Raw genomic sequence first — 17,413 nt, forward strand, 5'->3', positions numbered from 1 at the left:
TGACAAAAAGGCATTTGGTTAATAACAGCTTTGCTGTGAGATAATCGCCCGGCCTTTTCACCGAGTTCCTGAACGTTTCTGTAAGGGCCGTTCTTACAAAAGCTTTCAAAAGCTAGCATGTGTTTGTGTACTCTGCAATTAGTGGTTGTGATACTGGAAGAGTTTCCAGGAGTGCACAAAGGACATTTTCCCTAGTCTACCTGTAGGATTTTGTGCGCAGGTGAACGATTGGCAATCAGTTTTAAGAGTCTTGTGCGTTTCTAAGCTGCTTGGCCAAGCTAAAAATTACTGTTGCTCAAAACTGCCCTATTTGACTTTTCACTTGGATGCTTTCTGCTGTTTTAGTTAGGGTGTATATATATATTAATGTCTATTTACAATGCTTAAACTTCTCTATGAAGCAAAATGTCACTAAATTTAAATATAGCCAGCAGCAGTGACTGTGTAGTATTTCCTCACGGCCATGGGTATTACTTGCATTGTGTATATACTTAGGGGAATAACTAGGTGACTCAAACTCTGATGAAGCCCTTCCTATTTTGTCAGCCTCCTGGCTTTGCCAGGAGGGGAGAAGGGCTGTTCAGTCTGGAGGGTGACAGGTGTGGTCCCTGTGACCACCCGTGGTCAACAGGTTGTGTTGATCTTCCTGAACTTTTAGGAACTTCGGGTATTACTGAACACAAGGTGATTTTGATATAGCTACAGACCCAAGGACTGACAGGTTGGCCTAACAAAGTAAGAACTTCCTGATCTGGGCCTAACAGTGAGTGTCCCGTGGTGCCGGGGCGCTTCGGGCGCCACGGGGCTGGTGGGGTCTTGTCCGCGGTGTCCGAGCCCTGACCTCGGGCGGCGGCTGCTCTGAGCACTTGAGCTGGAGTTGGCAGATCATCCGCGGGGGGGCTGCAGCTGTGGGACATCTGTGCTCCCCGACTGTACAGCAGAGTCAGCGACGGTGACGCGCAGGGCATGTCGGTTTTCAGGCTTCTACTCTAGAAAGACTGTCGGAAAGAGGGCTTAAAGATGTGCAGATTCGGTGATCCACTGTTCTGTGGTCACTGACTGAGGCAGCAGAAACTGAGAAAATACAGCACATAACACGGCTTCTGAGCTGCATTTTAGTGAAAACACCTGCTTACAGATGGCATAGAATTTGTGCTAACAGCAGAAGTAATCCATTTCAACAGTCCTTAAAGTCTGCTTTCTTTACTTTTGAAATTTTTAAAAGTTGAACTGTTTGCGGTGGTTTACAATTTGTAATGTGTTTCTGTATTATATAACTTAGATACTGTAGGTACTGCTGCTAATGTATGTGCCACTACTTCTTTTTCCAAAAAATATTAAAATTGTAAATAAGAAAATAAAACAAAGTTCTAGACTTTGAATTAATATAATTTAACTTTATCGTTAAACTGTCACTTCATGAGAAATAAATTGAATTAACATAATCTCCTCAATAAAGGGCCCAGGCATTACGTCCTGAAAAAAAAATTAATTTTACTTATATTTCATTGTGTTAGGGCAGTGAATTATAACTGCACTCTTGTCATTTCTACAAGTTAACATTTATGTACATACACATGATCAAGGCTATAACAATGCGGAAGATCATGATAGCCGTAATTTCCATTCCATTATAGTTTTGCTTCTTTTCAACAGCGTGTTTAGAATTACACAGCCGAAGCCTATCTTAATGGTAGTAGTATCAGTTCCTGAAACTACCGTGTTACTTAATCACTATCAGAGTTCCTTGTGCACAATTAGTTGGTGCTCAGTGCTGCAAATGTAGAACTATCAAACCAAACTTTTGCTGCATAATTCTTCAAAATCAGTTTTTAAAAATTAGATTAAAACTGTAAGAAATCAACCAGTGAGCAAATCAGGTGTCTTAGAAATAACAGTTGTAGCTTGAGTGCAAGTGGCAGTACTATTTTTAATAGAATTGTGGCATCTAAATCAGACAGTTTTCAGTCTTCTGGGTTTACTTATTGACATATTACATAGAGAAGCTTCAGAGTTCATAATCTTGTCACCTAGACTGAAGTTTTCACCTGTCTTTAAAATTATCTGTGTCTGATTTGGGTAGGTTGCTATTTCCAAATATTTATTTTTAGTTCGCCTTACAATTTCGAACTCAGCTGTGACAAGAGGAATTCCAGTGAGAATAAAGGGGGAAAAGAAGGTGGTCAAACGACTGAAACAGGGTTCAGCAGGAGAGGCAGTCTGTGTCCCTGGAGGTGTTCAATCGTCTGGGCAGTGCTTGGAGCAGCCCCGCTGCCACCTGCTTTGGGCAGGGCTTGAGCTGGAGAGCCGAGCTCCCTTCCAGCCTGCACGGTTCTGCTGGCCTGGATCATGGGAAAAAGAAAAGCTCTCATAAATCCAGTATTTAGATGTTACAGGTGGGCTGAACTTCCCACACATTACTGATGTAGTCCAGGATTTCCCACTCCAGGATCCCATTTTCAGTTGCTTTTAAGTTGCTTTTCAGTCTTGAGGCACTTGGGATGATATTTTCCAGATGCTTGTCGAGGCTTATTTTTTTCTTCTGAAGACCATATAAGGAGCTGAAATAAAGCTGTATCCTTATACTGAGTTCTTAAAGAACAATATTATATAGCAAAGTGTTATCTTTTTATATGTCAGATTTTGCCCTGTGCATTGAAGAAAGAGATGGATCAGCTGGGAAGAATTCAGAAAGAGTAGGAGAGGGGAGAATGACTCAAGTCTAGACACATGACTTTAATGCACTCTATTAAGTTAATAATAGCTTCTGGTAAAATAGAGTTATCGTGTTTAACTAGATTTTATAGCTGAGAACTCATCCAGCTGTGCATACTTTCCTTTTCTTTGTAATATAAGGGGTGTGTGTGTGTGTGTGTATATATATATATATATATATATATCAAATTCAAATTATTTAAATTTGAGGTAATAGGTTGTAAGCTTTTATCTAAGGTCAGCTCTCTAAATAAATAAGCAGGTAAGAGCTCAACTGTAGTGTCCTTCCAGTCAGAAGTACTTTACTACATAATTGATCACACTGATTTCAGTAGGCTAAGAACTGTGTGTATATAAAGTGCATCGATGTTAAGAATATAAAATACTTCTGTGGCAGATGAAATTCTGTGATACAGAACCATATTGCGAGGCTCCTGCTCCTCCGAGCAGTATTTACAAACCCTGACACTGTCACTACCTCCACGAGTCCGCATGAAGCAAGGGAACCACAGCTGAGCCCCGTGCTCTAGCCCCATCCCCGGCCCCCGGGCTTGATCACCCTCATTGTAACTTAATTTTATCAAGGAGACTTCTGAAAATAACTTTCTTCCGTCCGTGTTTCTCCATGGTGTTGACGCATCTGAGCAGTGCCTGTGTGCATTTGAAGAAGCAGGCAATTTTAACATAGGATTTGCTGCCTTTCCATAAAATTTAAAGCTGGGACGGTATTTTTCTTTCTTTGTTTTAATCGGGGACTTTGTAAGTGAGTTAAGGAAAATTTTTTTTCAAATACGACGATTGAATTTTTCCTGTACTTGCATGTGATTTTAAGACTTTTACCTAGTTTTAGCTCTCTGAGAGACAAGATGCACTTTTCTCTACAAAAAAACCTCTGTAAACATACTGCTATTTAAGAATAATCTCCTGATTTTGAAATCCAAAGGCAGAGCATAGTGAAAGTTTAGCTTGAGACAACAGCATTTTCTATTGCTAATGACAATTTCTTCAGTTGGAAATTAAATATCAGGTGGCAATGTTTTTATCTTGTATCAGGATTATTTTTTTTCTGGCAGTGTGTCCTTGCCGCAGGATAGTTAACCTTGAGTCCTCTACAAGAGTGTCTCCTGCATTTTCTTATTTGCCTTCTCCATGTTATAAAAAAGAAAACCAAAGACCTAAAGGAAGCTGACTGGGTCGCAGGGAAGTGTACTCATCAATTAAATGTGTGACAGTGTTTTCTGTTGGATGGACTAATATGTCAAGGAGATGGGCAGGACCTCATGTTTGTGCTTTTGACAAATCAGCAAGTGTTTAATCTCTGGATGTGCAGCATCTCATAAATAATGCAGCAGTCACTGAACCAAAACACTGCTCTGCCAGGAGGGTCTCTGTCACTATAGGAGTAAAAGACAAAATGAAACTAAATCATCTTTTTTGTTTAATATGTTGCTTCTTTTAAACTTCTCAAGAAGAGTTTATGTAGTGGCAGGCTGGGTTTTCTCTCACCCCCCCTCAACTTCTGTTGAGTGCATCAGATACATTTAAAGGCTCATCAGGTTCCCATTTAAAATTTACACATTATTTTTTATTTTGCTATAAGGTATGTTTACACTACTTTTGTCTTTTGCACTTGATTTTTCTCTACTCTCTTCTAATACGTAATTTTCCTCTAATTAACTGTAGGAAAACAGTATGTTATATGACTTGAAGTAAAAGCGAGCCGTGAGCTCACAGTACGTATAGGTGAAATCTTGGCAAAGCTTCCATGATGTAAATGGAGCCAGGACGGGACTGTCTCAGCCTGAGCACCCCGGGTTAGCAGCCTTCTGCTCCATGGAGGGTCACGGCTGAGGGTACAGGGAAAAGGCTGGAGCAGGAAGGCAAAGAGGAATATCCCTGTTAAGGAAACTGTAAGTTTCAGGATAGGGAAAAATTCTGTCCAGCTGCATCAGGAGGTTGTGGAAGTCTCTTCTGTGGAGGTTTTTAGGTGCAAGTTAGAAAATTGTTTATCAGCATGGCCTAAATTTGTAACTTGCAAACCCTGGAAAATGTTCTGGTGGAGGAGGAACAGTCCCTGCTATGATAATAGGGTTGTCTTTCTGTGTGCCTCGGGAACAGGCTAGCTAAAACCCCTGGGTCTGGGAGGCGCTGGGTCGGTCTGGAGGCACTGGGTCAGTCTGGGAGGCGCTGGGTCGGTCTGGAGGTGCTGGGTCAGTGGGAGCGGCAGGTGCTGGCGCAGAGGAGGGCTGGCCGGCTCTCCCAGCCTGCACGCCCGCAGTGTTCCTTCCCTGGGGTCTGCACAGGCAGGCTGCTGAGTGTGGCCTGGCTGAGAACCACCCCTGGGCTAGATGGCCCCTCGCACCTCAGATCTCCATTCCTTCACTTCACGCGCAGAAGGCAGTGTGACTGCAGCAGGGGTGGCTCCGCTCGGCTGCGGCGCGTTGCTTGGTGCCGTCAGTGCGGGTTGCTGCTGAGTTGACCCAGGCCCTCTCTAAACAGGGTACCCAGAAATTGAGGGATATATCGTTATTAGACATGGGAAGTTTGGAGGGGATTTCCTCATATCTTACGGGAGCTCTGTGGCTGAGAAAAGGGTCCTCACATCCGCAGCAGGCTGACTGCCCCTCCCCACAGCTGCGCGCGCCCTGCGCTGCGGTCGGGCTGGTCAGCACTGTTCGGCTCATGCAGCCAAGGGCTACGCTTCAGTGGTGTCCTGAACAAAGGTGCTGTCTTTAGTAATGGACTGAGGATTAAAACCTTGGAAATCTTCAGAAACCAGGAAAGGACTTAGGTATTTGGGAAGAGGCACTAATATTTTGCTGACTACAGGTGGACTTTGGCATGCTTTTGTAATCAATTTGCTGAGGTGGGAGTTGATAAGCTTTCCGAATGCATAGAGGTTGCATCTGTGTTTACGTGCTTTACTCGGTCATGGACTAATCATTAAAATGGTAGCAGAATTTTGTAGTTGGATTAGGACACTGTTTTAAAAACTCTAGGGAAAATAGTTGTTCAGGACTCAATCAGCAGAGGAGTTACAAGTCCTATCTAAATCACACTATGAACACGTAGTATTTTATTTTCAATAGTAAAATTTTTCAGGTATTGCCGTGGGCACTAAACTCTACTTCTGCTTATACTTGGAAACACATCAGTTCTGCCAGTGTCAAGAAACTTAATGAATTCAAACATGTAATCCCCTCTGCTAGGTAACTGGATATTGTTTCTCTTTGGGTTTGTGCATCGTGAAAAGCCTTGTCTCTGCAGGCTTTGTGCCAGAGCTGGGAGTAGCCGGTGCCCTCCAACGGTGGCTAGCAGGGTGGGCATTCTGTGCTGTTCAGTCGTTATGATCGTTGTCAGAACTCTCACTAACAGGGGACGCTGTAAAGGCGCGTACGGGTACTCCCCACACTCCTGTTAGACTGTCAGTGTGACGCCTGCTTGGCAGCCGGGGAAGTCGCTTGCTCTGCCCAGCGCGGGCAGAAGACGGAAAACCTGTGCCTGGCTCTCGGGAGCTGGCGAATCCCCCAGCCCTCCCCTTGCTTCTCTGCTGCAGCCTCCAAAAGCATTTGTTTTGCTCTGGAAGTGAAGCAGAAATTGCCAGGCTTTTGTAAGAGTTGTGGGGATGTGTTCAGTGTTCAGAAAGGTATTCATCTGTGTTACTTATTGCATCCATCCGTTTGGTGTTTCTAGTCGTACACCTGGTAATGTGCCCTTACCACATTTAGTCAGCTGTTAAGGATCTTCTTTATAATGAACCTTCAGAGAAGCAACAAAGGAAATAAATGTGTTTATAGATCTGAGAAAATGTAAAAATTAGTAATTTTATTTATTAGATTTAATTTCTTCCTTTTTTTTTTTTTAATCAGGAAGCATGATACTTTGGGGGTTTTATAATTTTTTTTTTTTTTTTTTTTTTTACAGGCTCTAGGAAGCTTTTACTTTCTTCATGAATCTTTGAAAAACATCTACCAGTTTGATTTTAAAGGTAAGCAAAGGAATTAAATGTTGTCACGTGGCTTTATACATCAAGTCAGCTTTCTGTCATCTTTTCTGGTAGTGGTGCCTAGCAGCTCTTCCATGCTGTGCAGACTTCTGTATAATGCATGCAGGTCCACTGATGACAGACGTTACTTTTCTTACCTTTTATAGACCTCTTAGAAGAAGTCAGTGGGACAGCCACAGGTTGAAAACTGGTGCATTAATCATTCCCGTGCAGATGGACCTTTGGATCCGTAGAGATCCCTGATGATTTCAGGACTCTGAATGGCCACAAGGTTCTTCGTGTAGATCAGATATAGGACCAAGACCTTAAATGTCCAACAGCGATGGTCATTTTGCAAAGCAGCTGAGGTAGATTTATGGCTTAAATTACTTTGGAGCAGCGCAGGTCAGTAGGAGGGTGTCATTGTTTTAACCCCCATCGATCCATCAGGTTGGAGGTCTTGCTAAATCTCAGAAGTTTAAAAGTAATTCTAGGCTATGTACATTAAATATTAGAGACACCATAGAAAATTATTAAATGCTTCCGGAGGTGTATATAGAAAAGATTATATAAAATTTATGTTATTTCGGTTGAGAACTGTCTGTACATTAAATACAAAAATCTTCTGAGCTTCACTTAGCTTTCTGAGCTGAATCACATTAATGCTACATCTAGCATCCCATTAATTTGAGACACTGTTGAAATGGTGGTAACTATGGAGTGAACTAATTGTCTTAATTATATAGATTCATTAATTTTGTTCTCAGTAGAGACAGATCCTCTCTGCTCATGTAATTGGGGGTACAGGGTCTTCCTTCCCTGAAATATTTAAACAGCAGTTCTACGTATGTAGCAGTTCAGGTTCTGGCCAACATAAGTCCTCCTGTCATCACTGGGTTCAACGCTGAAGGGAAGTTTTAGCTAGAATATCATAGGCAGTTTAGAGTGTATTTTATTTCTGAGAGACTGTACTGGAAAACTCAGTAGTGATGTAGGGACTTCTAATGAGAGGCTGTAGCTAGCCGTTCTCCTAGGCTAGGAGAGCTTTGCAGGCACTAAGTGACAACAGCATTTTCAGATGACCTGTGTCCAGGTGTGAACATCAGAGGAGACTGCCACTGCCCGTGCAGCCAGGTGTCACCCCCATCCCTGGGCTGAGCAGCCTGCTTGCTCCACCGGTGTTCGGAGCTGTGCATTCCTTGTGCCAGGGGATGGCAAGGTGTCAGTGGTAGTGAGCTGTATCTGCACACCTAATTCCTGAGCCCGCACTTCGTCGTGCCTGCGCCAGCACTGGAGAACCAGCAGCTTCACTCTGAATTCCGCCTAAAGTTCCCTCCTGCTGGTCACAGACGAGAGGTGTCCTGCTCTGGCAGCATCTGACAGAGGGAAAAGACAACCGGTTTAGGAAAAGAGGAGTGTTCTGCATTTATTAATTGTTGATTGACAGCTTATTTACTACTGTACATCTTTTAAAAGAAAATGTAAGAATTAAAACAAATTGAGAAAATGGAAGGAAGAAGTGTAGGTGAAAACAATCAATACCAAAGAAATAAGCAGATACTTGTTCCAGAAAATAGATGCTTTAAATGTTCACTGCTTCCTTTTGCTCCTCAGAACCTTAGTGAAGCCAGATGGGGTTGTGAACCATGCACATAAAGATGTGTTTGGCCCAGTCATCACTTGGAAAGAAAAAACTCTTAATAAAAATCCAAAGAAAGCAGGTGCTACGCTGAATCGGTGTTGTAAGTCACCCGCTGCACTCTTAATGTAGAGCAGAATCAGTCTCCCAGTGTAGTGTTTGTAAAATATAACCCTGAAGGCTCCCATCTTTCAGGGGAAGTGTAAAACTTGCCTCTTCTCTCATGACTATTGACATTTTCACAGTGTATTGAGCTCTTAAATCAGAGGAAAAATCCAAATGGATACAAATGTTCTTTGCACAAAAATCACTATGAAATTCTGGTTCTACTCAAAAGCATACAAAAAATAGGTGTTTACATACAATTCAATATTCCTGTAACATCACTGTGTCTTTTCAAAATTCGCTGCACAGTTGGATGTGACTGAATGCAGTATTTGGGGAAAAAAAGATTGTCTCTGTTTTTCAGTTCTTGGGAAGACATATTTGAGTTCTAAAATGAGAACAATTTTATCTTACAGCCTCACGTTATTTGCTACAGCACAGAGGGTGTTGGACTATTTTTACAGTGGTCAGAGGCCCAAAAGTTTGCTGGGAATTTAAGCGATTGGCAGGCTACGAGTTCTAAAGCGTCGTCGTCCAGCAAAGGAGTTTGCTGGCTGGGGTATTAGGCCAGTTTCAGTCTAGTGCTTTGGCTTACAGAAAGAATCCCGTTTTCTCTGGTGAGAAATCAGAAATAGCGAGCAGTTACCTGGAGGGACATGAGAAGACATGGTGCTTCCCTCCTGCATTTGCTTCTCAGCAGCCATGTGGATGAATCACTGGTTCATCTTCAGCACTGATGCTAACGTCCGTTGGTGGCAAAGTGTCTCCTTTCTGCCAAACGCTGACCTTTTATTTAGGTTCTCACAGCAGAAGTCTTCAGTCCTTACAGTTCTGCCAAATGCTTTCTGTATCCTGAATGACATCGGGATCTTTTTGCTGACACAGTTAAACTTACTGAAAGAGGCACATCCATCCGTGATCTACTCAGGATGATGCCGCATCAGTTTATCAGGGTGTTTGTTTAGTCTCCCTGTGTGAGCCAGATCTCAAAGTGATTGGCACATAAAGAATGATACTTTTTTTTTCTCCCTGAAGATATATTGCTACATTACAGTAAATGATTCCTCAGATTATATAAAATACTTTATCTGGACAATTTAAATGACAAGGGTTTGTATTGCTTGGTATATTTTCACCAGATATCCAGTAGAAGTGGACAGTTCAGGGCTCTTGATAATTATTTTGGAATGCGTTCCTAGTCAAAACTCAATCCAGCTGGGTGATTCCAGCTTACCAGTAGCTGTCAGATAGCTTCCCAAATTCCGGTGTCAGAGGAGTTTGGAAAGTTAAGTCAGGTTCTCACCTTTAGACATGCCAATACATTGTCCTGATCAGGAGAGAGACCGAGTACGAAGTGGATCAAGAAGCAGAACCTCTTGTTCATGAGCTGTAGAGATCCATAGATTGATTGTTAAGGCTGGAAAGTCTGGGCTGTGTGTCTGTGATGTTACCATTCATTACAGACTTTGGAAAGTGATGTGCTTTACCACTAAGTCTCTTTTACAAACACAGCACCCATTCCAGCTTTAAATGCACCTCAGCCTCCTGTGCTGGTGGCCAGAAATGGGTGATCTGAAAGAGATGGGTGGTTACAAGGTCACAGAGCAGCTGAAACAGGATTTGGATGGAGTGAGTCCAGTTCATCTTCTGCATATGCCCAGAGAAAGATTTTTACTTTCTTGGACTGAAATAATCTGATCAGGAGACCTGATGCAGAAGGCCTAGTACCAGTGAAGGCCATTCAAAAGTAAGACTTTTTTTACTCTAAGGGTTTTCAAGTGACAGTACAAATAATTCAGAGTTGACTGAGCTGCATGTATAAGCACAGAATGTTTCAGGACAAAATAAGGGGAGGGGGGATGCCTCTTTGTCTGAGATCTGATTTTTATTTTTTAATCATTTTCAGTCTCTTAACTGGTTAAGGGACACCCAGCTGAACCTTGGCGATTTACGTTACTGGCTGCCTTGATTGGAGGCTGGCACACAGGGACACTCGTTGCCCCCTGTGGCTGCCGGGATGGCAGTGCTGGTCAGGCCGCTGCGCTGCCGGCTCCCGCAGCTCCTGCTGCATGCGGCAGAGTCCCGCAGCGGCTCCGCTGGCGGGCAGCGGGGAGGCCGTTGTGCCTCAGGAGTCTGTTTAGGTTAGGCCATGATGCTTAACAGCTGTCCTCTGAGCTCTGCTCATGCACGATGATTCCTGCTGCAGCTCTGGGTATTTCAGTAGTTACAGATCTCCAGACTTTTTCAGGATCTTGCTCAGGTCTGGCAGTCTGGGACAGTGAGTTGCCCAGCAAAATAACACATTAAGCAGAAAAGGAACTTCCTCTTTTTATCAGGTTTCATATTGCTGTTTCTAAATTTTGTTGACTGTCCCCATTTCTGGTTTGGGACATTTCAGAGAGACATTTCTAATTTTTCTGTTCTAGACCACTCAGTAAACCTCTTGGTTTTGGTGCAGCGTATTCTCTGCTACTCTTGTGTCCCTGAGGGAAAACATTTGCTCTGTTCATACAAGAACTTTTTTCACATTTCTTGTTTTGTCTCAGGGCATTTGTAGTATTTGAATGACTTCAGTAGATGACTTGAGGATGACACCTTTCTTTGCAGAGACAATTGTTAATTAAAAACAAGTCTACCTCAGATCAGTTCCACAAAAGGAGCAGACCACTCACTTGTGGTCAACTCATCTTTCACCAGGAGTCCCACCAGCATTGCTGGGTCAGTTCTAAGATGACAAAAGTCAGCCCCCCAGTGGCTCAGCAGACAATCTGAGTGTGGCCAGACACTAAGTTGATAATGATTGTCAATATTGTTGATTTGAAGCAGAAGGCAAAAAGCTGAGATGATCTAAAATAATGATTATGTTCTTGTTTGATGGGTAAAAGATGTGATTGATAATGTGTTACAGGTGTGCATCACTTGATGGTTAGGTAGGTGGACTTAAAATCTGAAAAAAAGAGTTGCTAGATAAAGCATACAGGTAATCGCTACTCATAAGTAACACTTTTCACCTTAATGTGTTTTGTATTAATTCATTTTCCTGTTAATTATCCAGTGTAGATTGCTGGATACTGGCTGAGGACACGGGCATCTCCTGGGAGAGCCACGCCAGAAAGTTTGAGTGTGAGGGTGTACGGAGACGTGGTTTATAATCAGAGCTCCCACACGTGACAGGGCTCTGGGTGGTGAAAGTAACAGCACCCATAACTGGTAAAGCTTAAAGGTGCCTGATACAAACAACTCCCTTTACACATGGTTTAGTGGGTTTTCCTCCAGAACAGCTCAGGGCTTACATGGTTTCGCTCAGTCCTTACCACCTGTTTTGCAGATGCCACTGCTTTGCCAATGAGTGCTGGAAATTGCTTATTCAACAATTGCTTCAGCAATTGCTTGTTGAAGATATGTATGTAAATTTTGTTTTATATCTCTTCCTAGCTAAGAAGTATAAAAAGGTTACTGGGAAAGAAATCTACTCAGACACTTTAGAAAGCACGCCCATGCTGGAAAAGGAGAAGTTTCCACAGGATTATTTCCCTGAGGTATGTACAATCCCAGATATCAGGTTTACTCTGGTTTGCTCTGATTACTTGAGTAGCTACTGTCAGTAATGTAAATAAGGTCAGAGGTGAGTCTTGGTTTTTACTTGTTTGTTGGTTTCTTATCACCTGTAATACATGTTTGAAGTCATTGCACGGATTTACAAACTTCAGACGGAGTCCTTTGGCTAGGATGGGGACAGTGAGGAAAAGACTTGTTTGTGCATTTCCAGCCACGGAAGCGGCACATGGGGCCAGTCGCGGGGAGACGCAGACGCGCTCCTTGGCAGGGGAGAGGTGCCCTCAGCAGGGTCCGTCCGTGTGCAGGGGCAGCAGCTCCTTGCCGTGGCTGCAGGCACGCTGGTTTTTGTTCACCTTGGGTACCGCTGCAGTCGCTGCCACTATGTGGGGAAAAGGTGGTTTCTTATTGCTGCGGGAATACACGTAACTTGGAAACACACTGACACGTTGCCTTTGACCCTGCCCTCGAACCCCCTTTTTTTGCTGTTCCCTTACCAACCGGGGAGTCCTGCGGGGGTGAAGGTGAAGGTCTTGTCAAACCCAGAAACACCAGCACAGCTGAGGGTTTTCTTCCACTGCACCTGCAAGTGCAATTGCACATGCACAGGCAGTCTTTGCTGGCAGTTCTCTTCTTTGATGTTTAATTTGCTCATTTCTAATTTCTTAAGAACATCTAGAACATGGGTGTTTAATGCTTGGTGTTTACTACAGTGAATCAGTTTCTTGAATTCCTGTAACATCTATGGATCAAACAGGCATGTTACTGCTTTAATATAAGGAAGAACTAAATAAACTTTAAAAATTAATTTAGAATTTGTAAATACACTCTTAGAGATATTTACAAAGTCCATGTGTGCTTGGAAGAATGTTGTGTAAATAACTGCGGGGTTGATGGGATGTAGGTTATTCTTCTTGACTTTGATGCCAAATTATATTCTCTATACTGGAAGGGAAACTGCTTTTGACATCATTTTACTGGCTTTTACCTCCTGTGAATAGACATCTTGAATACGTCTTTGAAGTTGAGTGTTACATCATTTTGAAGGAACCTCAAGCAGTTTCTCAGAGGTTTATTTTTCTCCCCCAGCAGCAGTGAGCTGTAGCTGTGTGGGTGACTGACAGCGTACGTAGGAAGTGAGCGGTGCTGCTGAGTGATGTGGTTGTGACACTGAGAGCGCTGAGCGTGGAGCTGTTCCCACATTTAGCAGCACTAGGCCCAATTATGGATCAGTCACTGATACCAGAAGAATTATTTCCGTCATTATTTCACTGCTATTGTTTCACTGTGAGACTGGCAAATGTAACTTGTTCAGCACGTTTATTACCACCTCTCACATGGACAATTCTTCACAGTCTCCTGGAGAAACTGTTGGGTCTAGTGGCTTCCCACAGGGGTTTGTGGAGGTGGGATTGTGTTCACCTCTCTGGGCACCCGGGGATCGGCGGGTGCCGCGTTGCTGTTGGAGCAGCAGCTCCCCACTCTGTGCACCTGGCAGTGCCACCTTAGCTGCTTGGTCGGGGGCACAAGGGGCAGCTGATGCTTGTGAGGGTCTGATGCCTTCACCCTGCTCCCCTTCGTTACATCACCTTACCTGACTTTTCTGAGAAGGCGGCACCATGCTCTGGTGACACGGTGGGGACACGGTTTACCTGGAGCAGGAATTCATAGCAAAAGAGAAAATTCACAGACACTCACAATTCAGATATGAAGGAATCCCTGAAGCACCTCAGAGGTGTAGTTCTGTTCCTGAACACAGAACAGCTCCTTGCAGTCATGTTGTGGCCCGACCCGTAGGACGGGCTGGGGGATTTACCCGTTTTACTGCAGAGCTTTCCCCAGTGGGAGGGTACAGTGATACGGGCTCCCCAGGACATCAGTAATGCAGAGAACAGCAGCATCAGTGTTTACAGTTCTGTGCCTTTCCATGCTCATTTGGTGTGTAACTAGCAGAGACGAAGCAGCATGCTTTTCATGCGACTTCAAAAGTTAGGAAATAATGGTGATTATTTTTACACTGTGCTGGTTTTCATTTTGAACTGAAGACCAAAGAGTCTCTCAAGCACGTGTAAGTACAGCAACATCAGAAAAACAACAGTGACACAGTTCTGGTTCTCATATATATGTTTCTATTTTTAAAATTAATCTTGTTACCACCTATTTTCTTCCTAGACAAGTGCTGGTAACAGCGTTGCTAATTAAAAGACCACGAAATAATGTGTATTTTGAAAATTTGAGTTGACACAGCAAATGCACAAGCAGCATTATCTGTCCAAACATTACATTTATGTGCTCTTGTGTGTTTTAACCAGACTTCTCGTATCAATTTGCAATGTTTTGCGTGAGAAATGGTTTAAGACTGATTTCTTTTTATTACTGCTGCTTAAGGATGATCTAAAAGTAATTACAATGATTGAGGCATAATGCAATTCAAAATAATTACAGCCCACTGCATATAAAACTAACAAAACTTTCTGTCTTGATTTATGGGTCCTCTTGGCTAGGCATAAGACTCAAATGATGCCTCTGGGAGCAACACTCCAGATAATGTTAGGCCATTTAAAAAAAAGCAGATTTGTGTAGTCTATCAGGCCTGAGTAATTTTTTTTTTCCCATAGTGAGAAATTGGTTGTTATCATAGATCACAGATACTGCTCAAAGCTCTTATGAAAGATGAATTAATTTCACTAATGCTTTAATGCAAACCTTTCATGGAGAAGGCTGTATGGTGATAACCTTACTGCGGTCTCTCCTTTCTCAATGATGATTTATGTTGTCTTTTAGTAGATGAAACTGCCTGTATTCACAATCCATCTGCTGGCTAAAGGAATCCTATTAACAGAGGATCTGAGAAGAGACTTAATACTGTAAGGTGAAAGATGTGGTATCCCCTTTCTGGGACATGAAGCAGGATTTCTTTTTCCTATTTTAAAATGTAGATACCTCTCTGAGAGTGTACAGATGATCTATATCATCTCTCCCTGTTTTTATGCCAGCTTACAGATGGCGAATCAGCTAGTGGCTATCTGTTAAAGTCAAAATAAAGATTGTTGCTTTGAAATCTGCAATAAGAAACAATTTTCTCTTTCCTCCTTCCCAAGCTATAGTTCTTTAAATTCTGTCTCCAAAAGTTTCTTCCTTCCAAATACTATATCTGGAAGTACTAAAGCACATCAGTGATCCAAAATGTGTAAGGCGTGTTGTTAGCTGCAGAATATATCTAAGGTGAAGGATGGCATTTTTATATTTAAGATGAAACAGTGGTTCAGCTACTGGGCTGCATTAGGTCCAAAGCCTACTGACTTCTGCATTCTTAATGTTAAATAGAGAAATTATTAAGAAGTGAATTATTCATTGTAGTTAAAGGAATTAAGTAAGTGTGTTCAAGTTATGATTGTCTAAAAGTAATTTATGGAGACATAGGTGTCCATGCTTTGTTCAGCCTAGACTGGGTAGCATTCTCTTGCATGAGCTGAAGTCCCTCCCCAGTCTCCTGTGCTGGGATTCTTGGGCCAAGTGAAAGGCCCAAACCATCATATTTCCCTCCACCATGGCTGCTTGCTAGCTGTTTTGAATCAGATGCTCCAACAATAGTATAATTTGGCTGTATAGGTAAGTCCTAAAGAAGATCTTACCTGAAGAGAATGTGGTGAAATGCTGTTAGACTTGTCCTGACCAGGGCAGCATATGCACTGCGAGGCTGAGGTGTTGGTGTTGTCATTCTGGGGTGAGCTATGGAACCTCGTCGTTGGCAGTTCCACGTCCCGTTACCACCGTGCTGCTGTTACCTTCGTAGTATAAATCTTATTATTGTAATTATCTGCCTTTAATGACTATTTTATAAAGTAAGTTTCATAATGACTCTTTGCATTCTCAGAAAAAGTGAAATGAGCTACAGAATTGCTATCATATTTTGGGTTGGGCACCCAAAGTCTAGGTCCGTTGTTTATACTCCTATCGACCCTAAATTCTGCTGTTCCAAAGAGAAGAATTCTTACAGACTTGAATGCTCTTTGGAGAGTTTAGTGAAATGTAGGAAGAAAAAGAAGGTGCTTTGTAAAACAGAAGAAATATTGTATCTCTGGCAGTGAATATGAAGTGTGAGAACATGCTGACACGGTCTGTGTGAGGACTTCAAACACGTACTGTTATTTTCAGCTGGTTTTGGCAGTGACCTAAACTGGAGCATTACAGTTCAGGTGCTGGCAGGGTCAGGCCCCTCTGACTTCACTTCCCCACTCCTGCACTCCCCTTTCCCCACTCGGTCTTTAGAGGTTGTCCAATGGATGGAAGAGGGACCCCTGAAAACTCTGCCCCACCACGCTCGGTCTGCCGCTTCCACCTGCCTTCTGCCACCCTGGTGTGGCAACTTAGGACTTTCTTACAAATAAATACCTCAGCTTTCTTTCAAAATTTGCATCCTGATTGTATTTCTGTCATCTAAAATAACTTTTAATGAATAAATTATGTATTGCTGCTGGTTGGCGACTTCACTGGGGATGTGTGTATGGGAAGAAGTCGACAGCCACAATGATTTGCAATTCCCATGGGTTTGTATGTAAAAATAAGTGGAGCAAGTGTAAGTTTTATCACAGATTTCTTACATTTGCTTACATCATGCACAGATAGTTAAATGTGGCCTTTCAATATATATATTCTTACTAAATTCTTTGTCCTGTCTTTTCTGGTAAATAAAGGGTGTTGAAAGCATTACATGAAAAAAGCAAATTATCAATTAAATTATTACACTACATAATAGACTTTAGACTATCTAATAGTCATTAGATAGACTGACTTCATATTCTTAAGCTCTCACTATACATTTTTTTGATGAGTGCCATAGATGTTTTCATTTGCAGACTTTTAAATTTATGCAGTGTCTTCTAAAAATCTTTAGCAGTAAAAATATGACTGATAGTGCTGTTACACTGCTTGATAGTGCAGAAAGGCTGAACTGGCCTTGAGTTTTCCATATATGCTGCATATTGTTCTGAAATACAGGGAAATTAGAAAGGTACTCTGAACAGCTTGTATACAAACTCCCAAAAACACAACAGCATGAATTCTTTCATTCTGTAAACTGACCTAAGGAACGAAATAAGTCATTTTGGGGCAGGAAGTAGGTTCCGCAGGGGTTTTATGGAAAGCTGTCGTAGCACACTCCTGTTCCTGGCTGGTGAAACGCAGAGCGTGTTGTGAGTTGTGGAACCCGGGCTGGTGGGTGAGGCCTTCAGGAGTCGCTCTCACGTACCTGTTAGTGCCGAGCATCGCCTGCGGCCTCGGCTGTTCTTGCTGCTCCGGAGGCAGCTGCTTCGTGTACACGATTCCCTCTTCCTCCGAGCTGCGTGTTCCTTTAAGAAGCTGCAATTACACCGCAGTCATTGCCACTTTAATACGTCTTTCCTTCATGCCCC

General features: G+C 42.7%; 1 protein-coding gene across 2 annotated transcripts in view; it reads left to right on the top strand.

Moving 5' to 3' along the window:
- The window catches only part of INPP5A (inositol polyphosphate-5-phosphatase A), a 179,792-nt gene that overhangs the window by 59,700 nt on the left and 102,679 nt on the right, over positions 1-17,413 (top strand). For both annotated transcript variants that reach the window (XM_026851240.1, XM_026851239.1), the window contains exons 4-5: positions 6,640-6,703; positions 11,880-11,983. In XM_026851240.1, coding sequence (XP_026707041.1) covers positions 6,640-6,703; positions 11,880-11,983 — 168 coding nt within the window. The remainder of the gene's footprint in view (positions 1-6,639; positions 6,704-11,879; positions 11,984-17,413) is intronic.

Source organism: Athene cunicularia (genome assembly GCF_003259725.1).
Source record: "Athene cunicularia isolate RWA chromosome 6 unlocalized genomic scaffold, athCun1 chr6_part1, whole genome shotgun sequence".
Lineage (NCBI taxonomy): Eukaryota > Metazoa > Chordata > Aves > Strigiformes > Strigidae > Athene > Athene cunicularia.